The sequence below is a fragment of the Schistocerca nitens genome, chromosome 2 (genome assembly GCF_023898315.1).
Source record: "Schistocerca nitens isolate TAMUIC-IGC-003100 chromosome 2, iqSchNite1.1, whole genome shotgun sequence".
Taxonomy (NCBI): Eukaryota; Metazoa; Arthropoda; class Insecta; order Orthoptera; family Acrididae; genus Schistocerca; species Schistocerca nitens.
The window spans coordinates 401,957,126-401,981,238 of record NC_064615.1 but is presented as its reverse complement, the minus strand read 5'-3'; the positions used below and the strand labels follow the sequence as shown (position 1 = coordinate 401,981,238).

Genomic DNA, 24,113 nt, shown 5'->3' with positions numbered 1-24,113 from the left:
CGTAAATAAAATACTCCCAATTCTTGCAAAGCCAGTCCAAAGACCAGAACAAAATAGAAAGCCATGAAACAGTGAGCCTGTTGGAAGCATTGTGCATGGCGAGCGCACCAGAAATATTCAGCACCCAGCACATGGCGAGCAGTGCGACAATGCAGCACACGAGGCGCGACCGCAAGTGTTGCGCATAGTGGTCAAAGGGTTAAGTTTTGTATAGCAGTGTGTGTGTGTGTGTGTGTGTGTGTGTAATTTGTAGCAACAGATATTGTTAATTTTGAAATTAAATAGCGATCAGATCACCTAAACATGGTCGCATAATGATTCTGGGTTACTCCTGTGTCCTCGGGCAAAACTCCCATTTAAGGAAAACTTTTTAAGGAAAAAAATATTGGAGTCCCCAGAGATTCATTAAAAAGGGATTTTATTGTGTATATGCATTTATCTGTAACTTGTTGGGTGAGATGCCCAGAAGAACTTATCCAGCTATACTCACCGACTAGCGATTGGTGATGTGGCACTTGTTGCACTTGTTCTTAAACGATGTTTTGAAGAAAGAGCCTCACGTTCACTATGCGTATGTGACACGCTGGATACTTGCTTTTCACTCTCCATCAACCATGACAGCACCCTGCTACAAACATGAACTTGTATACTATCATTAATGCTGTATATTGTTTTACAGAGTTACATGGCAAAAAAGCTATACCTAGTTCATCATAAACATTTTTAAATTCTGTGATTCTTTAACATTCTGGACTAATAATCTTGGAATTCTGGAACATTAACACTATTTCTCCATTCTGTTCTACACCCAATTCTTCTACAATTCTGTGTTTACAATTGTGCTCACTCTCAGCCTCTTAATTTTTGTTGTAATTTGTGCTTATAACACCTTTTAATGTAACTTTAATCTTATCAGTGCCCTAAAAAATCTGATCTCAGTTGTTGATCCATTACCGTTTCTGACTAAATCATGTGTCCAATATTGTAGAACTGAAGCAACTGTTCCTCCTTCCAACTATTTTATAATTCCACTACTATTAAAGAAATTTTCAATCACACTCATGACAATAAAATTACACTATGACTCTATTCTTCACTTGGTAAACTCACTAAACAATTCTTCTTAAGTGAGAAATTTCTCAAATTTAACACTAGACAAGTGCTGAGGGGATGGTCCTTTTTTATACTATGTTAAGGACACAAAAAATACTACAGATAAAATGAGAAGCTCATAAGTTATTAACACAGACCTAAAACAAGATTGTCAAGTGATGCGGTAAATAACAAATACAGATTTGTGTTAACCAGATAAATAACTAAATGTCATATTAGAACTTACCTGTCTTTGCACTGAGTACTAGGAACAGCAATTGGTATTGTATCTGACACAACGCTTACTCCACTATCTGTCAGATCTGTAAGGGTCTTCTTACTACTAGACCTGCGGCAGGGATCTCTACTCTGACGGAACCTGGCATCGTGTCCTGTTGAATACACACAACATACAATCAAAATGTTCCTCACCAGTACCATTTCACTCTCCCACATAACAGCTATTACACTATGGTACAAATGATCATTTGAAGGTTGCTTGGTATGGAAACTTCTGAAAAGGAACTGGCATGTCGAAAGATAACATCAAATACAATGACACAATCATAAAACTTTGAGAGTTGCAGCTGATGTTAAGATAAAGCTTAGTGAAAGCTGTTTAAGTACCATCAACTAGTAGAAGTCAGACCACACTTATTCCAAGACACTGCAAATTTGTGAAAGACAGGATGTGAACAAATTCTGACAAAAACATTAAACAAAAATTTTGTAATACATCCACTTTCTTTCCCAAAAATAGCAAAGATATTATTATTACAGCTGGTTATTAGCAAGACTGACTTATTTACAATTTTACATATTTGTTGTCGTAGACAGATAGAAATGGAAAATATCACACCATAAACACCTTGAACAAAAGCTACCAAACTGATACTTCCATAATTCCATGCTTGTGAAATATTTTACTGGAAATTCATAGTTGGAGATCACAACACAGCATGCTCAGAGAACATGCATGTGCAGCTTTTATCACTGGGTCACTGATTTGATGGATATGGGACCATTATATCAGCAGATCACACAGACATTTGGCTGTGGTGCAATGTCTTCAGAATGTGCGGTGATGAGATATATATTCAGGATAACAGTGTGGCAAGAGGACTACATCACAAGAAGATCACACTGCGACAAGTCATTTACTGTTGTCACCACTCCAAAGACAAGAGATACTTGCATGGTGCAGAGCCAGATTCAGCTGGGACATTTAGTGACATTCTTTAGTGTTTTGCAATGAGTCTGACTTCTATTTGTGACAGTCAAATCAGCAGGTACCTGTCCATAGGCAATTTAGTGAAAAGTGACAGGAAACTGCAATTCTTAAGACCCAGATCTCTCCAACTTCCGGAATCATGATCTGGGGAGCTATCAGATATGGCAAAAGAACTGATTTTGAAATTGCTGAAGAGAGACTGAATGTTTACCAGTAGGTGGCAACTATACACACTATTATCATCATGCCCAAGGTACCGAAGTGCATATTCCAGCAGGATAATGCAATGCCTACACTGTACTTCAACTATATACGTCTTGAGGAATGCATGGATCCTTTACGTGAGTATAAAAGACTTTCCATAATTCGACGCGCGCGCGTGCGCACACGCATGCATGCACGCACACACGCACTGGTCATTGTCTCCTGCTTTTCACCTCCATAGTTTACTACCTGTCCAGTTTTCTTTCTGAAGGGCCATTGAATTCATGCAACTGAGTAGCGTCATTCTTCTATAATTTCCCGTATTGTCATATCTGTCAACTTCTTCCTCAAAAATCCATCTCAAGGAACATCAATTTATTTTTCTCCTTCCTGGTTAGCTCTCATATTTCAGCATCACATGTGGCGATACTCTCTACAACTGAACTTTGCAGGAAGGCCTTCATTCTCTCTGTAATTTTGTTACTGCATTGCAAGGAACTGAGCTGGCCAATTAATATTTTTCCTTGCCCTGTTTTGTGATGTCTTGTGTGGTTCTTCCCATTTGTTATAAAAGTGACATGAAAGTATTTAAATGAACAGACAGTTTTAATTTTGCAGAATCCTACATCCATACAGTCTCTATCTACCATGTATTATTTCTTTTGTGTTTTTCCTGTCAGTCTCCATTCTGAGTATTCTTTGTGTAGTTTCCTGTACATGTAACTGGAACTGCCTTTGTATCCCACTATCACGACCTGGTCATCAGTGAATATGTTTGAGAATTTTCAGTTCATTTAAATTATTTACAAAGGAGGAATTCATGTCGCCTTTCCTTGGCTTTGCAAGAATTCTCACAATTGTTGCTAAGCCTTCCTACTTCTGGCATGATGCAGAGCATTGATTTTTCTCAGAGGAATATTCCATGACCAATAATGACAAACACATCTTCAGCATACATGAAAGAATACGACAAAGTTCTGTAACTTAATTGTGTAGGCACATTTTATTGCAACGTGATAAGACCTTCATAAATAGCAGAATTTAACTGTTGCTCATTAGCCAACAACACAAGCTGTTCCCCAGCTTTTAGCCTTAGCCATTTAAGTGGTAAGGTTTCCTCTTTAATTTTGAGCATACTTTTTCAGAACAAATATTTTCACTTAAATGGAAGTCACCATTCCAAGTATATTCAGTTGTTACAGCACGTGCCACTATTGTTGATTTTGTATCTTGTAAACATTTATGTGGGTTCTAATAATCTTGGAGACAAAATACGTTACACACTATTGCATGACTTTTCTAGCAGTGAACTAGATGTATACTATTCCACATGGACCCGCTAGAACCGTCTTCTGAATGATTGGATGGGTCAGCTATATGCTATGGACAATTAATAAAGAGCTACCAAACAAGTGTGATGTCAAAGTAAGCAATAGTAGCACAAGTGAGTAAGAACAACAAATCAGAATGACTAATTTTTGATACTGGACCATGCAACGTGATCACAGCATGGAACTAGAATCGTCGTAACTTTACAGGTGTACTGGACTGAATAGCTTCATTCACAATATTGGCTTGACACTGGCTTGGCCAATACCTTGTCTGGGACAACTGTACAATCTGTTTCTACATATATACTTTGCAAATCACTGAAATGCGTACTAGTGGTTCCCCTTTATTGAACCATATCATAAGGTTTCTCCCTATTTCACTCACTGATGTTGCATTGTAAGAATGACTGCTTGTACACTTTTGCAGAAGTGTCTTATTTGCCTACCTTTAAATGCACGTTCTCTATGGGTTAGACAAACATGGTCTGAACAATATTTATAATTTCTGTTCTGAAAGACAGTTCTTGACATTTTCTAAGCATTTTCTCTTGAGACGTATGGTATCTTTCTTCAAGTGCCTGCAAATTAAGATTAATCTAAATTTGTTACATTACCTCAATAGCCAAAGAAGCATGTGTCGATTCATACCACCCTCTCTATACTGGCTCAGTGTCTCCTGTATGATGTGAGAACACTGTTACAGATGAGCAATATGTATGTTCTGAGTGCAAACTCTGGTGACAAACTGCACTTTCCCAGTATTCTATAAATGATTTGTAAACTGCCGTTTGCATTAGTTACAATTGAGGCTATATGGTTGACCAGTTTCATATCTCTGTACATCCTTATTCTCAAATGTTTTAATGACTTACTCATGTTGTTATGTTTCATGAAGTGAACAACTTTGCATTTCTTTACATTAAGAGAAAGTTGCCAGTCTTATTCCAGGCTGTCACTTTGTTGAAATCTAACTGGATATTACAACAATTTTTATCAGACAGAATTTCCTCATATGTTACAGTATCACCTGTGAAAAATCTGAGAATTTAATTAATATTAGCAGCTAAGTCACCCACACAACAGTCCTATTACACTACCCTGGAACCTATCCATGTAGACTTTACTGTGCACTTTTCAAACCTTTTGTACCTTGGTGCACAATGCTAGTACAAATGCTATAGTGACCACTGATCCCAGTCTCTATCTCAACATGTTCATAGAGATTGTGTCTGGTTTTTGTCAAAAATTCCAGCTAATCTCCACATGAGTAGGGTGCTGAACCATCTGTTTTAGATAATTTTCAGAGAAAAGAGTTAGAAATGTTTTGTAATTTTCCCAAACAACTATGGGATGATTATAACATGATTTGAATACATGCACACAAAGGAACAAAAGTTTTCTTTGAAGTTATCAGTTACTTCTCATGCCGAGTCTGGTGACTGACAAAAAGATACAATAACTCCAATCCAGGTCCAACTTATTTGTATCCAAATCATTCTGTATGAAGTCTTGCTTTCTACCTCAGCTGACATAACATTCTTATCTACTGGTATAGATAATCTCCTCTCAACCCGCAAAGCCTTTCGTTTGCATAATCACCCAAATACGCCAGATTGTAATGAGCACATGCACACCACTACTGGTGTGCTGGGTGGCATAATGCAGTGTTTTTGGAACAGTTTCACAACTAAGTAATTGCCACATATGTGTCACACGCTAACAAAGTTATTAGACAGTATGCATTCTATTGTACCACAGCAGAGAAACATCGAGAGCGGTGGTCTGAGATACCACAGGAAATAATTTGCAATCCCATATCCTACATATCGAGGGCACACTGAACAGAAATCACGACAAAACAAAAGTTTGAGGTTTGAGGTATTGCTACTTTTAATGTAACTTCTCATTTCAGTAAGATCATGAGTCTTTGGTAATGACTGTGCATGCTTTCTTCAAGGAATGTTGTTTCTCTACCCTACATGTTCACCTAACACACAGCCCACAAACCTTTCTAGGAAGTGGCTGGTGGGTAACTTAGTCACAATCCTGAACCAACCATGGGTGATTATTTTGTGGACTTACTTACTAACTGAATGATGAAAGCTTCACAGCAGACATCTCAAATTCAGAGGTCACAAAAAAAGCTCTATTCCAAATAACTGGGTTGTTCATGATATTCCTAATCTGTAGTATAAGTTCATTTCACACAAATCCCCCCCAGCCACCTTTACACACACACACACACACACACACACATTTGCTATTTGTACGAATACACTTGATGAATTTATTCACTCACCACTAACAGTGAAAACCTCCTGCTTTTGTGCTTCCTGGTAATCCGGCATTGATTTGCTCTTAGGCATATGATGTTTGTACTCTGAACCTTCCTGGAAGTCATGAACGTTGCCAGAGTCAGATGAAAATGTGGAAAACACATCCTGAAAAATAAAGTAACAAATGACACTATTCATTCTCTCTGAGTTACCACCAAAATTAATTATAGCTATTATAGCTTCAGACTCACTGTTAACATTATGCTGAAAATTGAATCTTTGTGAATGTACAGTTTTGATTTATCTTCCTTTGATTTTAAAATAATCTATCAGCAATGATGCACAGTCAAATAACAATACAAACAATAAATACTGAGCAAAGATTGCAATATGGCATGCACTGAAGACCTGCATAATAAATTATAAGAGTTCAACATTAAGTTGTAAATTGAGAAAACCTGGTTAATTACGCCATTGATTCAATGAGCAATTCAATTTACCGATCTTTTAACTATTTATTATTATGTTTTAAGTTATTTATACATCTAAAATGTTGTACCTTCTCTTTGCGTGGGTGCCGCTGACTATATGAAGCCCGTGTATGACTCTGGTAAGGGTGGGGTATTCCATGAACATACCCAGGAACAGATGCTCCAAGTGCACCCTGAAAAAAAAATGTAGCATGCTTTTGAAAACACAGGAAATCAAGATACTAGAGCCTGCATTATCAATAAATACAATTGCTTTGGAAAACACAGAAAATCGAAATACTAGAGCCTGCATTATCAGTAACACCTTCCTTTTAAACCTTTGTGGAGAAGGATCATACTGGGTGGTGGTGGTGGTGGTGGTGGTGGTGGTGGTGGTATAAGATAGAGCATACAGAGTTTAACTTTTTGATGCTACACATGTGCTCTCTGCATTCTGTGCTGAGCGTTGCCTTGTTATGGCTGCACTGCTCACCAAATACTGCAACCTGTGCTGAGAGACAGTGTTGCCACCGCTATAAAATACTGATTTTAAGAAAACTGTTAGGTGAAAAAAATTTGATTTTTGCGAATCTTTAAGTCTGATATCTTTGCTTGATAAAGAACTGAATTTCTTTTCGCTGTTCATCGCAGTTACCATGGTGCAAACAAATTAAGTAAAATAGTTAAAAATGTATTGTGCAAACTTTACGTATGGTTGATTTTAGCTCATACACTGCAGTGTATGAAATTTAGATAAAATATTGAAATTTTATTTAAAACTGAGGGCGGAACAGTATCTGATTTCATCCACGAGTTACTGATTTTTACATCTGACGGATGGCCCCATGTGACATGCCCATTTCCATCCCTGTGCTTCGCGAATCATGTGGTCATAGCAATCATCATATTTCATAAGCAGTTCAAGATATCCAAATGTGTTGTTTTACAGTTTGTAGCAAATGGCACATATGTTGTATGATAAACAATCAAAACTTTTTTATTCACCAAGATACAGAAATGGCTCATCTGCAGGAGTAACCATGTACTTTTCAACCTACTTCATCTGTCTGATTATGAGCCACCTGGACTCCTTACAGCGTCCAGCCATGTGCCCAAAACGATTACATGCATAGCTATTTACTGCTACCAATCCAGCAAAAGCGGGACTGTGTACCTGAGGAGTGACGGAGCATGACGAGTTAACTTGCTCACAGCAGTTAAAGGGTTGACAGCATTGTGGATTATTGTTAAGACTCAAAATAAAGTTTTATTCAATATTGTGGAAGTATAACATTGTTCCAGTTTCACAATCCTGTCTAAATTCAATTACTGTTACAAAAAATGTTTACCCAAAAGAATAATTCTGCACATTAAGAGACAATATATACATGAATGTTTTGTATTGTGATGACTGATAAGTATGAATATCGACAAATTTAGAAAGGGTTTGAAAATAAATAATGCCATTTTTAGAATGCATTGAATTATGACATTTAGACACAATAGAAATGCTAAGAGAAAAATATATTTTATTGCATGAATATCATTTCTTTCCCCTGACCTAATTCCCCAAAGCAACTGCCACTGCCCTTCCTTTTCCAGTTTTCTCGTAAGCTTCGTTTTGTACTCTCACTGTCGCCTTAATGAAGGGTCGACGAAGAGACACGTGCCTGCCTTGTTAAACCATGTATCAAGATCAAAAAAGTTCTTTTTAATTGTTAACAGTGCATGCCCTGGGTCCCACGGCCTGTCACCACCATTCACTTATCCCCCAGTGTGACAAGCATGCTATAGAGTGGTGTCAGTAGAGTAGACGTCGCAGCAATCAACAGTGGAGGGGTGCCACCGCCACAGCACATTTTCCAAGCCACAGTCCGCATTATCATTGTTAGGGAGAGTGAGACTACTTTTGCTCTTGTATGGTGATTGTTATGGGATTGAAGTTAAGGAGACTTAATTATAAGACCAGAGGACATGACTTATCACAGTTTAAGGGGAATTCTAGAGATGAGTGTGTGGTGCCTGTGCCTTGTACTCAGTGTAATTTTCCTGGGCACAGTGCCCCTTCTGCTGCATTGGTAGCAGTAAATAACTACACATGTAATCGTTTTGGGCATGCAGCTGGACGCTGTAAGGAGTCTAGGTGGCTATCAGACAGATGAAGTAGGCTGATAAGAGTACTCTGCGACTATCAGTTCTCTGTGTGTGTGCAGCCTGCCACCTCAGAGCTGCATTTGCAACCTATATCCTCAGTTATCTGTTGGATATATTCCAACCACTGTCTTACTCTGTAGTTTTTACCCTTTACAGCTCCCTCTAGTCAGTGATTCCCATATATTCCTTTCCTTGCCAATTCTGCCGAGAACTTCCTCATTTCTTACCTTATTATTCTACCTAATTATCATCATTCTTCTGTAGCACAACACATCAAATGCTTTGATTATCTTCTGCTCCAGTTTTCCCGCAGTCCATGTTTCACTACCATAAAATGCTGGGCTCCAAACGTATTTTATCAGAAATTTCTTCCCCAAATTAAGGCTTATGTTAGATATAGTAGATTTCTCTTGTCCAGGAATACCCTTTTTGCCAGGGCTAATCTGCTTTTTATGTCATCTATCCTCTGTCCATCGTGGGTATTTTGCTGTATGGGTAGTAGAAATCCTTAACTTCATCTGATTCACGATTCCAATTCTGATTACGTTTCTCGCTGTTCTTATTTCTGTCACTTCTCATTACTTTCGTCTTTCTTTGAGTTGCTCTCAATCCGTTTTCTTCACCTCCACTGAGGAGAGCAAAGTCACCATTAAATCTTAACACTGATATCCTTTTACCCTGACTTTTAATCACACTCTTGAACCTTTCTTTTATTTCCATCATTGCTTCTTCAATGTAGAGATTGAAAGTAGGGAGCAAAAGACCACATCCCTATCTTACACCTCTTTTTAACCCAGACACTTTCTACTGTATTAGTTTTTTTTTCTTCTTTGTTTTTCTGAGTTGTGAAAATGAGTAAGGTCGAGGCAGAGGCAAAGTCAGAGCCACAAGGTGTTGCCACTGATGAGGCTTTGCAACTGTTAGTGGATTTGGTAACTCAGATGAGGTCTCAGGTATTAGGGGTGGATCTGATTATTGCTAACCTTGTTTCGCCCTTTACTGATAGGGCATCTGAGGTTGGGCAGTGTTTCTAGGTTTCAAGTTATCAGCTAACTTAGAGAATTGGTCGGATAAGCAGTTACTACAGATTGCAAGACAGGAGAAGCAAAGTTATTCGTGAGGTGCACAGAAGTGTTGCATAATGCAGATACTTTTGATCAACAAAAGGAATTTCCAGTAAAAGTAAATGCAGTGAGAACAAATGCAGAGGCAGAAAGTGCCATAAAGGGTGTTGACAGATGGTAGGAAATATAAAGTTCTGCTGGACATAGGGCCACATGTGTCAGTGGCCTCAAGAGTGTCAGTGGGAAGGAGGCAATGGAACTCACCATGCCATAATTTACATGGAGTAGGGGACACTGATATATGACCATTGCTGTCAGTAGGGATAAGTTTTTTGTGCAAGGCAACGAAGTTTAAGCAATGTGTAGAAGTGGGTCTCATATGAGTGAGGGCTACAGCACGATTCTAGGGTTGGATTTTCTCCATCAACATTGTGCCATAAGTGACCTCGACATAAAAGACATTCTGACTAGGGGAAAGAGTTGTCAATATTGATCTGATGTGAGGAATGTCTAATGACAACACAATCCACTCAAACTGCAAGCAATGACATTAAGGCTTGATTCGCATGACTGTGTGAGAGAAGGCACCGGGAAGCCACTAGGGGTGAATTTAGAGCCTGAATTACCAGTTGTTATACTATGTGTAATATTGGATGCGGTATGTTGTTTGGTGAAATATAGTGTTGTACATGTACAAGCGAAGGACAAAGGAAAAGTAGCACCTGTCAATGTGAATAATTTTAGCACCAAAAAAGCGAAGCTAGAATGATGCCATTCAGGTGGTATTGGCAATGATGAGGCACAGGATGCTGTAGAACTGTATTTCACGAGCAATCGAAGACTTGAAGGGAAACACATAGGACACAGAACACAGATGGAGGACCTCCTACAATTTTTAAGATTTGTTTTTTCTGTGATGGTCACTGTCTGCTACGCCAAGTAACACAACACAGGATTCTGACAGGAAACGGAGCACCGGTTATCAGACCCCATACAGAGCCTCACAATTGCTGCAAACAGTTTTGGAGGAATTTATAAGTCAACAGATGGCTGAGGAGTTATAGAAACGTTTACTAGCATCTGGGATTTTTTTTTTTTTCTGGGTGGAGTGGGGGGGGGGGGGGGGCAAAGGGCAAGAACTGTGATCGTGCTGAAGAAGCCTATGTATGGCTCCCATAAATATCAGTTTTGCTGCAATTATCACCATCTGAACAGTAGAACTACAACAAAAGCCCAATCAATCCCAAATATCACAGAGACAACATAATGTACAGCAAAGCCAATATTTCTCATCACTGGAATTAAGGAGCACATCACATCAGTTGTAAGTCACTCTGGAAGACAGACTGAAAATGGTGTTTTCAGCACCTTGGGGACACTATCAATACATAAGGATGCACTTTGGGTTGAAGAATGGCAACATTCCAATCGTTGCTGGATAGAGTACTGAAGGGACATACCATGCCAATGTCTTGTAGATCTTGATGATAGAATCATTTTTTCGAGTGATGAGCAGAGGCAATGTCTGAGGGAAGTGTTCAAACGATTATGACACTCAGCACATAAAAATGTCACTTTGCACTGGAAGAGGTTAACTTTGTGGTCCGTATCACTAGTAACGGCAGTGTGAGGGTTGATCTGAGGTTAATACACAAGGTGCAAGACCTTCTGGTTCCACAAAAAACCAAGGAATTGCAATCTTTTTTCGGCCTCGCAAATTATTATAGAAAGTTCAAGAAGGGGTTTGCAGATAGTGCCAGGGCCCTTATGCACTTATTAAAGAGGGAGATTAAGTTTGTATGGTCAGAAGAATGGCAAGCAGCTTTTGTCAGGGGCTTTTCTAGACTTTCAGTAGTAGTTCATATTATCATGTGATGCATCGAATCATGCTCTGCGATATGTTCTGAGCCAGGTAGTCAATGGGCAAGAACATCCTGTTGCATATGCATTAAGACAGTTGAACACAGTGGAGAAGCATTATTCTATAACAGTGAAGGAAATGTTTTACTCAATACACAGTGTGACATACTTATGGTGTTACTGTATGGAAGAAAGTCCTAGGTAGTGACAGACCAAGCCGCTTTGATGTAGTTACTTGGTTTGAAGGACCCTTGCAGTAGATTAACAAGGTCAGAATTAAAACCCATTGAATTTGAGTATAAAGTAAACCACAAACCAAGAAAGAAACACAGAAATGCGGATGAATTTAACAGAAAAATAACTATAATACAGGCAGTAGATCATGACTATGGGGAATGGCAAGCAGTGCAGAGAGCCAACAAGGAGTGGAACCAATAGGGCAAGCTACAGCAGTTTAGCAAGCAAAACGGATTATTGCGTAGAGAGAGGAAATTGGGTCCATGAGTGGTGGTGCCCGACAAGCTTAAGCTAGAAATGTTACATGAGATGCACAATCACATTGTATCGGGTCATGGGGGATGCTGGGCGATGAATAGGAAAGTGGCAGAAAATTATTGGAGGATAGGAAGGATAATGATGTTAACTGATAGAACACAAATTGTGTGGATTGTGCACAACAAGAGGATTTGAGTCAGAGGCAGATATTGTTATAGACGCTGCCAGAAGAAACAGAACTGTTCAGTTTCATTGGGGTGGATGTGTTAGACCCATTCAACTGAACACCAGCAGATAATTTTTTAGTGCTGACCATAATAGCCTATTTTCCTTGTTACATCACAATGGAGCCAATACCGGGCCAACAGTTGGTCACTGTCGCACAAGCATTAGTGAATAGGTGGATATTGAGTATGTGGTGCCAGAGACAATAATTAAGGACCAGGAGATGAACTTCATGTCAGATCTGATGAAAGAGTTGTGTCAGTTACTAAAAGAGAAAAAATTAAAGACGGCAACTCCAGCCGCAAGCTAATGGAAGAATGGAATGAGTGCATCAAACAATTGGGAAAGACGCTTGGTTATTATGTGAACTCACACCGTTCAAACTGAAATATGTATCTATACTTTCTGGTGAGTGTGTGCAACTCCGAAGTACACACTAGTACAGGGTTGTCACCATTTGAGGTGGTGTACGGGGAGATGATGCTGTCACCATTCGATATGATTAATCACTATGGTTGCAGGAAAGGAGAGAGAGTATTGGAGCTTGCTAGAAAGGTAAGGGAAGAATGGAGAAAGGTCCAATGAGCAAATACTAGTTGTTGGAGAAGCAGGAAGAGGTGGTATAAGAGGTGGGGAAATTACTTTAGTATGAAGTAGGTCAATGGATGATGATGTGAAACCCATATACCTTGATGGAAAAGGTGAAGAAGTTTGTAACATGATACCAGGGTCTGTACCAAGTAATTGAAACCATGCAACTGGTAAATGGGAAGGTACAGCTGCTGACGAGGACAACAATTTTGCATTGGGTGTCTATGATCAATCAAGGGATGCACCAGACGCAATTCCACAAGATGTATTGGTAAAAGCGAGCAGAGAGAAGAAAAAGAAGAAGTGGAAGGATGTGCAACAGGACAAAGCAATCCAGAAACCTCAGGCTCACTAAGCGTTAAGGCCAAAAAATTAATTGATATGAGGTGTGATTTTTGTGATTTCTGAATATTTTTCTGTTATGTGTACTATAGGATATTAACTTTGTTTTGGGTAAAGTTGTATGTTTGTGTTGGGGTAGGTTTTATCGTAAGTGTATCGACACATACTGTTCAGGGATGTGATATTAGTCCTTGTCCTCAGGTTGACGTGTAGGAGAAGGGCCAAAGAAGAAGAATGCTAGTTTTGGCACTGTACCCTTTGCCAGAGATGGAGTGAAGATGCTGCAGGATTGTCACCTGGATGAAGGAGTTGTGTTTTCCAGGGAGCCAAATGTGGTGTTATCCAGCCATAGGTGGTTATTAGGTTTGATGTTTAATGTGTGGGAGTCGCAAAATGAAATTGGGAGGGTGGAGGAAGTGTTTACTGGGATACAACAATTAGCTGTTAGTAGTGGGAGGCTGAGAAGTCTCAAAGAAGCACAGGAATTTGCTTGGGCATATGGGCAACAAAAGGAGCTGATGGAGGACGTGACAGGAGTCATTATACATGAATCTGGGAAAGCAAAAGGGGTGGCCAAATGCTGGAGGTAGAATATTAAACGCTATCTTTGGGATTCCAGATGCAAGTGACGTAAGTAAGTTGAACAAAATGGCAGAGAATGCAAAGGGGTTAGTGGACACAAATAAAGAAACTATGGAGTGGCATTCCACACATCATGAACTTGGATGCCGGCATGCTAAACACTACACACATGCTCCAACAATGACAAAGGAAGTTATGGATTATGCCAGGGCCTCAGCTACCACTCTGAATCAGGGTTTGAAATATGAATGTAGATTTTTTTGTGGACTATTTTTTCTTCTCTGAGTCATATGGGATGCAAAATGCCTGAAAATTCTTGCAGATTGTGACGATGATGAATCTGTGAGGTGTTACTCCGAGGCTGAACACGATAACGGCTAAAAAAAAGTTAATGTGATACTTACAGAAAAAAATACGTGAAAGCAAATTCTCCTACAGAATATCTGATGATTGATGAGTAACACATTCCATTTCGGGAGCAGTGCTAAAGAAATCTGGAATAGAAGGTAGTTCCCACAGTAGAGCATAAAAATTTCTACTTGCACACGTTCAGGGTGCATCAAGAAATCAGTCTGATGGTTGGTTCAGGTAGTCTAATCGCCTTTCAGATTTTCTTAACTCCTTGTTACTTGTAATATAGAGAAACCCCACTTTTAATACTTTTCAAAGGACTTAAAAAAAAAAAAAAAAAAAAGGTGTAAAATGCGAGAAAATGTAAAACATGGGAATAACGCTTTAAGCTGTAAAAGTTACGTACAGGATACCCCCTGGCACATAATAATGAAATACATCACTAGTTACGTATTTTTTCATGCTTAGCACTATGCGTTTCGAGAACTTTTTCTCGTTGTCAAGTGCAAATATGAATGAAAGTATTTTGTATGGTGTTTGAATATGTGTGAATCTGTCTCTCTTGCACTGTAGTCGTCTTTTTGAGGTATCAGGTACTGTGCCTCATAAGTTATGTAGAAACCCCCCCCCACACACACAAGCTATCACTCACATTGATTGATTGTGTAACATCACAAAAAATACTTACGTAAATACTGCACTTGACCACAAGAATAAATTCTAGAAACACGTTTTGCTCTGCATGAATAAAATACGTAACCAGCGCTGTGTTTACACTAAAAACATTTGAGCAACTCAAAGTGAATGACAGTGTCAACTAGTGTCCCAAGTGGCGGCCATACACCGCAACACACCAAATATGGTTTGACCAAGGTGTCACAATGATCAGAACAATCACAAAACTGCATTTACACAATAGAGACAGTTTGGAAATGGTTGTTATTGGTCATGATATCTTCATTCGAACAAACCTAGGTACATCCACTGGCTACCATGCCAAGTAGAGCTTGGCAGTGGCAGGAGATACAGCATGAATTGTTCCAACTTTTACATGTTTAACAGTTTCAAATCTGCTGAGCAGAGTCCCCTGGTGTCAAGAAACTTAACCACGTAATATTCGTAAACACTACCGGATGGTCAACATCATGCCAGCATCATTTTTTCTCCACTAACATTTTTCATAATGCGTAAATCGCAGGAAAATTATAAATATGTTGACACAAAATTGGTTGAAAATTAACATTGTGAGCATAGGAAATTTGACGGGACCGATAAAAAATGGTGTAAATGGTGGGAAAACATTAATTCCAGGAATGTAAAAGCAGGGTTATACTGTAAATATCTCAGGGAGAAACATAACCATTTATAGCTGGCATACCAGTGTTCCACTCGCTAGAACCTTGATCAATTTTATGCTGACTCTACTGGGATATTACACAAAAAATAAATGTGAAATTCCTGCTGAGAGCCTGCCCAATAAATACAGAGATGTTGAGTTCAGGTTTGTTTTGTTTTACAGGATAAGCGTTTATAGTGTTTTACATTTTGAGGAAATCTGACTGTTTAGTTCTTATATAAACAAAGCAAAGTGATGAGAACATACATGAAGACATAAGTGCCCGTAAAAAAAAGTCTTCCTACAAATCCACTAAGGGAAGATTGGACACGTGTGAACATCTGTGCAAGAAGTATTGTGTTGGGTACAAAACAAACATGTGGCCGCTTGCTGTGATCTAATTTTTAAATGTCTGTGTATTTATGTCAGTTGTAAAATGAACACTGGTAAAAAGAAAGAAGGAAAAGTATTTCTCAAGGAGCTTATAACTAAAATATAATGGAAAATTGATTCTGATGGGTAGAGGGATAGAAGTACCCATTCAGCTGCAGTAGCAACAAAAACATGAGAACTGGGGCAACATTGCAGAAGATGAAGACACATCACATCTTCACTAGTACGAATGTTAATTAGCATTGCAAGGGAAGTCTGTATAAAATGTTTTCCACTGTTGTATGCACGAAACATTGCAAACAAATATTTTAATGCTACAAAACATTCTGTGCTTTAACTCTGAAATAGAGATTGCATGCATACTAAATTAGATTTCCTCTGTTTTGCACACTGTCATTAAGTGCTGATAAGTAAATACTGTTTATGCTTAAGGAATTAACAGATTTTATAATTATTTCATTTTTATCGATGAACAGTTGATCTTTTGACTAAAATAAATAACTTTTTTGATAAAATTATTTATTTCGCAGAAACATAGTTTAAAATACATAAACAAACAAGAAACAATATTTTTCAAGCGGAACACGGGTGGGGGGTGGGTGGGGTGTGTGTGTGTGTGGGGGGGGGGGGGGGGGCGGGGTTGGAAGACCTGTAGTTGGTCAGCCCAGTGCTGAAATTTGTTAAACCTTCTACATTGGCATGAACTAGTCAAAAAGCACCAAACAAAAATGACATGGAAGATGATGATGTACACTCATCTCAATCTAAGAGTGAATTTTTATGTAATGAAAGTGAAGAATCAATTAGAGGAGACATCCACAAAGAAACTGAAGAGCTCAAAGAAAATGTAGAAAGTCCTGTACATAATTGTAATGCAAATGAAAACAAATTGGGTAGTGCACCAGATGAGGGCTTGAATGAAGAAGAAACCACGGAAAGTAGTAATAATACTTTGTTTACTGGTATCTCTCTTGTTTCTGATAACAGACAAGGGGATAAGGAGGATAAGACAAAAGGTGTGAGCTGACAAATGACCACGGATGAAGCCTGCAGTGGTCGTAGGGCTATCAGCAGTCTGCTGGCAAGACGCGCAATACCTTTGCCCCCTTAGCTGGTCAGCAGGCTGGATGCTCGGACCCAGCAGCAGCCGAAGGATTAACAGAAAACATTTGATGGACTTCAGTTCTGAATTGTACAACTGTTGCTGCCATGTCTATTTTGGCATGGGGGTAACATTGAGTGGCAGTCGTCACCATTTTCCACACGCAGTTGACAATCACTTTGTTATTCTGATCCAGGGATAGGTCCTACGGTCGAGTCCTATGTAGCCGTAAGCATGATGTATCTTATATAGAGTTGATGTGGCACCAGAGTGTAACTTATGACCACACTGACAAGTAACCGTGTTAATGCATACATGTGCTCTTTATTTTGTATTCTTTCGCCATCTTTTGTCAAACTGGGCCTCACTAAATGTTGTGCAATACTAGTTCACACAAACTGGTTTCTTTTTCAATATTTGTACACTCACAATAAAGGTATTTTGAACTACCTCTGAAAAAATAGTTCATATGCACAGAATTTGCTATGAAACAGCATTTTGAGATATAATTTTCATCTACATTTGCTTTCACTTGTAAATATGAATTTTTCAATTCCCTGGCCACTGGATATGGAGTACTATCTAAGACTGAACAGGGATGGGGGATGGAATTCGATTGGAATTTGATGATTCTTCTTTCCAAATAATACTCTCATACCTTAAATACAGTGTTTAGTTTCTAATGACAAATCTTTGTATTATATACAGCTCCTTGCTGTCTCCATTGTTTTATGTCATGTAGACAACTCATTACTACCCTTCGTCTCCAACAGTAGTTTCTTATGTTCATTGTAAATGATATTCATGTAACATATCCTGTACAACACAACTACTGTGCTTGATTGGGCATATAGAGCTGGGACCATAACTCTTCAAAAATATTCAGAACAGAATTTTGCAAAACATGTTTGCAGTAAAAGTTATTGCAGCAAATATCCTAATAGTGCACATATAATGTCTCTTTGTGAATACCAGGACTACTTTTGCATTTCTGCAAAATAAATGTATCTTCTATTTTCACAGTTGTACATAACACAAAAGACTAATGGCCTTCAACTTTATGCACGGAAGGAAGATAGGAGTTCAGATTCCCATGGACAGTGTGATCATTAGAGACAAAGCAGATCACAAAAGAATGGGGAAGAAAATCAGCTGTGCCTTTTTCGAAGGCACCATCCTGGCATTTGGAGTGATTTAGGGAAATCACGGAAAACCTAAATCTGGATGGCTGGACAGGGATTTAAATGATCATTCTCCTGGATGTGAGCCTAGTGTCCTAACCACTGCACCAGCTTGCTCGTTTTCTGAGCAAGCAAAGTCCTATAAAATCTTCTCTGTTTTCAAGCTGTGACATATTTGAGAAATCAGGAAAGATATCATTCCATTTATTGTGCTTTACATAGACCTTTTGGGTAAGGTGAATTTTCATGTACATCTAATACCATAACACACCATAATAAAAATAATGTTATAACATAAAAGGCATTCAAGTACACAGGATGTAGTGTTTACATAAACATAGTGATTACCCGTAAGAGTTGTGGATGCATCAATCTCACATCATAAAAAATGTGTGACATGCATAAACACATATAGTATGGTCACCATGATCTAAAATGTAAAGTATACAGAATGATAGTGGTTGTGAGAAGTATGGCATTAACACAGTATAAAATGCCACTTCTAGCCAGTGACGACAAGAAATCTTGTGATGCATAGCAACTAGACACACCTACATGTAGCTGCCTTTGTTACTGAATCATGCGTACAAGGTGCATCGGAAAACTGCAACTGTCAAGCACAGAGTGTAAATACAAAGACTCTTGCGGTACCACAAATATACAATTTCACAGTACATCTTGTATTTTCTATTAACAAACAATGGAAAATTCAGGACGGAATATGACACTACTATGAAAAGGATAGTTGCTGCTCACCATGCTCAATCGTAGATAGGCACAACAAAAAGACTGTCAGAACATCAGCTTTTGACTAACAAGGTCTTCATTAGAAATAAAGAAAACACACACACACACACACACACACACACACACACACACGACCACAGTCTCCGGCTGCTGAGGCTGAGTTTGGCCTCAGCAGCCAGAGACAGTGGTCACGTGTGTGCGAGTTGCATTTGTGTGTGTGTGTGTGTGTGTGTGTGTGTGTGTGTGTGTGTGTGTGTGTGTGTGTGTTTTGTCTGTTTCCAATGAAGGCCTTGTTGTGGCTGAAAGCTTACTTTCTGACAGTTTTTTTGTTGTGCTTACATGCGATTCAGCATCTCTATTATGTGGTGAGTAGCAACTATCCTTTTCATAATATCTTCTATGAACAGTTACATGAAGGAAGGAGAAGTATCCTATTAGTATTTCCTTCCATAGTGACCTCTTGGCATTATACAAAGGGTGTTCAAAACATTCTGCACAGTCGTCTCTAATTGTTTTATTTTTTGCAAGACGGGAATGAAATTTTTTGCGAACATACTTTGAACATTTAGCTACAAGTTGGTATATAAAAGTATTTTCTTTTATTTACAGGTGAGCCATAATGAACCGTGAAGTAGATGTCAGGTTGTGACAACAGATGGTGATAGAGTTCCTCTTCAAGACTTGCAATGACTCTGCCACATCGATTCACAGGAAGTTGCTCCTTGTTTATGGGGAGGACACAGTGGATTGCAGCAGAATCCAGTGGTGGTTGCAGAGGTTTAAAGAAGGTGATTTCTCTCTACCGGACAATCCATGATGCAGTAGACCATCGGCGGCAGTGAGTGATATGAATAAGGAGACCATTGATCAAATCATCCAAAATGACAGATGTGTACGACACGACAGAGTGCTGAAATGACTCGTTTGTCATTGGGTAGTGTGGTATCACTGGTACAGTCACTAGGGTACAGAAAAATCTGTGCACCTTGGGTGCCTAGGTTATTGACAAGAGAAATGAAAACAACGAGGAAGAAAGTGTGCGAGGGTCTCATGAAGACCGTTACTGAAAACTGGAAACAGTGTTTTGACGGCGTTGTTACCCAGGATGAAACATGGTTGTTTTTGTCCGAACCTGAGAGCAAAACCTAATCCATGGAGTGGCGTCATCTGGGTTCCCCTCAGAAGAAGAAACCAAGACTTTCAAGAACAGCAGGCCGAAAGGTGATGGCCTCCTCCTTCTGGAGTAATTTTCATTGACTTTTTGGAATCTGGCTCCACAATTAACCGGGACCATCACTGTTTGTCATTGAACAAGCTGTGATGTGCCATCAAGACCCACAGACCACAGCTTCAGGGTCACACCCCATCAGACAACACCATGACAATGCCAAGCCCCATACAGCCTTATGATGCAGGAGAAAACCATGAAAATGGATTGGAAAATATTTCCTCATTCTCCCTACAGTCTGGACATGGCTCCATCTGATTTTTATCTCTTTGGTGGTCTGAAGATCCACCTGTAAGGGAAAACATTTGATAGTGAGAAAGACCTTATTTCCTGTATCAAGCATTGGTGTAAAAGTCAATCGCCAGATTTTTACCAAAGTGCATTTACATCATGGAAAGAACGTTGGGCCAGATGCGTCACAGCTGATGGAGGCTACATTGAGTATGCTCAATGTATAGCTAAATGATCCAAGTATGTTCACAAAATATTTCATTCTCCTCCTGCAAAAAATAAAAAAATTACAGACAACTGTGCAACACTTTTTGAGCGCCCTTTGTACTTTTACCCTTGTTCTAACGTTAAAAAGTTATCTCATCTGCTTTCTGTACTAGCATACTGTTATCAATGACCACAAAAATATAATTTTAACCCCACTTAATTTCTGATGCACCTCGTGTTTTTAATGTATTCATAAACACACTGCACTGTTTTACACCGGAGACATGTGTATAAGTTCATTTACACATCAATATTATGTTGTTGTTGTTGTTGTGGTCTTCAGTCCTGAGACTGGTTTGATGCAGCTCTCCATGCTACTCTATCCTGTGCAAGCTTCTTCATCTCCCAGTACCTACTGCAACCTACATCCTTCTGAATCTGCTTAGTGTATTCATCTCTTGGTCTCCCCCTACGATTTTTACCCTCCACGCTGCCCTCCAATACTAAATTGGTGATCCCTTGAAATCTCAGAACATGTCCTACCAACCGATCCCTTCTTCTGGTCAAGTTGTGCCACAAACTCCTCTTCTCCCCAATCCTATTCAGTACCTCCTCATTAGTTATGTGATCTACCCATCTAATCTTCACCATTCTTCTGTAGCACCACATTTCGAAAGCTTCTATTCTCTTCTTGTCCAAACTATTTACCGTCCATGTTTCACTTCCATACATGGCTACACTCCATACAAATACTTTCAGAAATGACTTCCTGACACTTAAATCTATATTCGATGTTAACAAATTTCTCTTGTTCAGAAATGCTTTCCTTGCCATTGCCAGTCTACATTTTATATCCTCTCTACTTCGACCATCATCAGTTATTTTGCTCCCCAAATAGCAAAACTCCTTTACTACTTTAAGTGTCTCATTTCCTAATCTAATTCCCTCGGCATCACCCGACTTAATTCAAATACATTCCATTATCCTCGTTTTGCTTTTGTTGATGTTCATCTTATATCCTTCTTTCAAGACGCTATCCATTCCATTCAACTGCTCTTCCAAGTCCTTTGCTGTCTCTGACAGAATTACAATGTCATCAGCGAACCTAAAAGTTTTCATTTCTTCTCCATGGGTTTTAATACCTAATCCGAATTTTTCTTTTGTTTCCTTTACTGCTTTCTCAATATACAGATTGAATAACATCGGGGAGAGGCTACAACCCTGTCTCACTCCTTTCCCAACCACTGCTTCCCTTTCATGCCCCTCGACTCTTATAACTGCCATCTGGTTTCTGTACAAATTGTAAATAGCCTTTCGCTCCCTGTATTTTACCCCTGCCACCTTTAGAATTTGAAAGAGAGTATTCCAGTCAACATTGTCAAAAGCTTTCTCTAAGTCTACAAATGCTAGAAACGTAGGTTTGCCTTTCCTTAATCTTTCTTCTAAGATAAGTCGTAAGGTCAGTATTGCCTCACGTGTTCCAGTATTTCTACGGAATCCAAACTGATCTTCCCCGAGGTCGGCTTCTACTAGTTTTTCCATTCGTCTGTAAAGAATTCGTGTTAGTATTTTGCAACTGTGGCTTATTAAACTGATTGTTCGGTAATTCTCACATCTGTCAACACCTGCTTTCTTTGGGAATGGAATTATTATATTCTTCTTGAAGTCTGAGGGTATTTCGCCTGTTTCATACATCTTGCTCACCAGATGGTAGAGTTTTGTCAGGACTGGCTCTCCCAAGGCCGTCAGTAGTTCCAATGGAATGTTGTCTACTCCGGGGGCCTTGTTTCGACTCAGGTCTTTCAGTGCTCTGTCAAACTCTTCACGCAGTATCGTATCTCCCATTTCATCTTCATCTACATCCTCTTCCATTTCCATAATATTGTCCTCAAGTACATTGCCCTTGTATAGACCCTCTATATACTCCTTCCACCTTTCTGCTTTCCCTTCTTTGCTTAGAACTGGGTTTCCATCTGAGCTCTTGATGTTCATACACGTGGTTCTCTTATCTCCAAAGGTCTCTTTAATTTTCCTGTAGGCAGTATCTATCTTAACCCTAGTGAGATAAGCCTCTACATCCTTACATTTGTCCTCTAAACCATCCCTGCTTAGCCATTTTGCACTTCCTGTCGATCTCATTTTTGAGACGTTTGTATTCCTTTTCGCCTGCTTCATTTACTGCATTTTTATATTTTCTCCTTTCATCAATTAAATTCAATATTTCTTCTGTTACCCAAGGATTTCTACTAGCCCTCGTCTTTTTACCTACTTGATCCTCTGCTGCCTTCACTACTTCATCCCTCAAAGCTACCCATTCTTCTTCTACTGTATTTCTTTCCCCCATTCCTGTCAACTGTTCCCTTATGCTCTCCCTGAAACTCTGTACAACCTCTGGTTCTTTCAGTTTATCCAGGTCCCATCTCCCTAAATTCCAACCTTTTTGCAGTTTCTTCAGCTTTAATCTACAGGTCATAACCAATAGATTGTGGTCAGAGTTCACATCTGCCCCTGGAAATGTCTTACAATTTAAAACCTGGTTCCTAAATCTCTGTCTTACCATTATATAATCTATCTGATACCTTTTAGTATCTCCAGGGTTCTTCCATGTATACAGCCTTCTATCATGATTCTTAAACCAAGTGTTAGCTATGATTAAGTTGTGCTCTGTGCAAAATTCTACCAGGCGGCTTCCTCTTTCATTTCTTAACCCCAATCCATATTCACCTACTACGTTTCCTTCTCTCCCTTTTCCTACACTCGAATTCCAGTCACCCATGACTATTAAATTTTCGTCTCCCTTCACTATCTGAATAATTTCTTTTATTTCATCATACATTTCTTCATCATCTGCAGAGCTAGTTGGCATATAAACTCGTACTACTGTAGTAGGTGTGGGCTTCGTATCTATCTTGGCCACAATAATGTGTTCACTAAACTGTTTGTAGTAGCTTACCCGCGTTCCTATTTTCCTATTCATTATTAAACCTACTCCTGCATTATCCCTATTTGACTTTGTGTTTATAACCCTGTAGTCACCTGACCAGAAGTCTTGTTCCTCCTGCCACCGAACTTCACTAATTCCCACTATATCTAACTTTAACCTATCCATTTCCCTTTTCAAATTTTCTAACCTACCTGCCCGGATTAAGGGATCTGACATTCCACGCTCCGATCCGTAGAACGCCAGTTTTCTTTCTCCTGATAACGACATCCTCTTGAGTAGTCCCCGCCCGGAGATCCGAATGGGGGACTATTTTACCTCCGGAATATTTTACCCAAGAGGACGCCATCATCATTTAATCATACAGTAAAGCTGCATGCCCTCGGGAAAAATTACGGCCGTAGTTTCCCCTTGCTTTCAGCCGTTCGCAGTACCAGCACAGCAAGGCCGTTTTGGTTATTGTTACAAGGCCAGATCAG

At 39.2% G+C, this 24,113-nt stretch overlaps 1 protein-coding gene across 1 annotated transcript in view; it reads right to left on the bottom strand.

Annotated features, from left to right (window-relative positions):
* Positions 1 to 24,113, bottom strand: part of LOC126236250 (axin) — a 266,422-nt gene that overhangs the window by 29,399 nt on the left and 212,910 nt on the right. Inside the window, 4 exon segments of the mRNA XM_049945400.1 lie at positions 491 to 628; positions 1,340 to 1,484; positions 6,158 to 6,299; positions 6,694 to 6,798. Of these exon segments, the coding sequence (XP_049801357.1) occupies positions 491 to 628; positions 1,340 to 1,484; positions 6,158 to 6,299; positions 6,694 to 6,798 (530 nt within the window).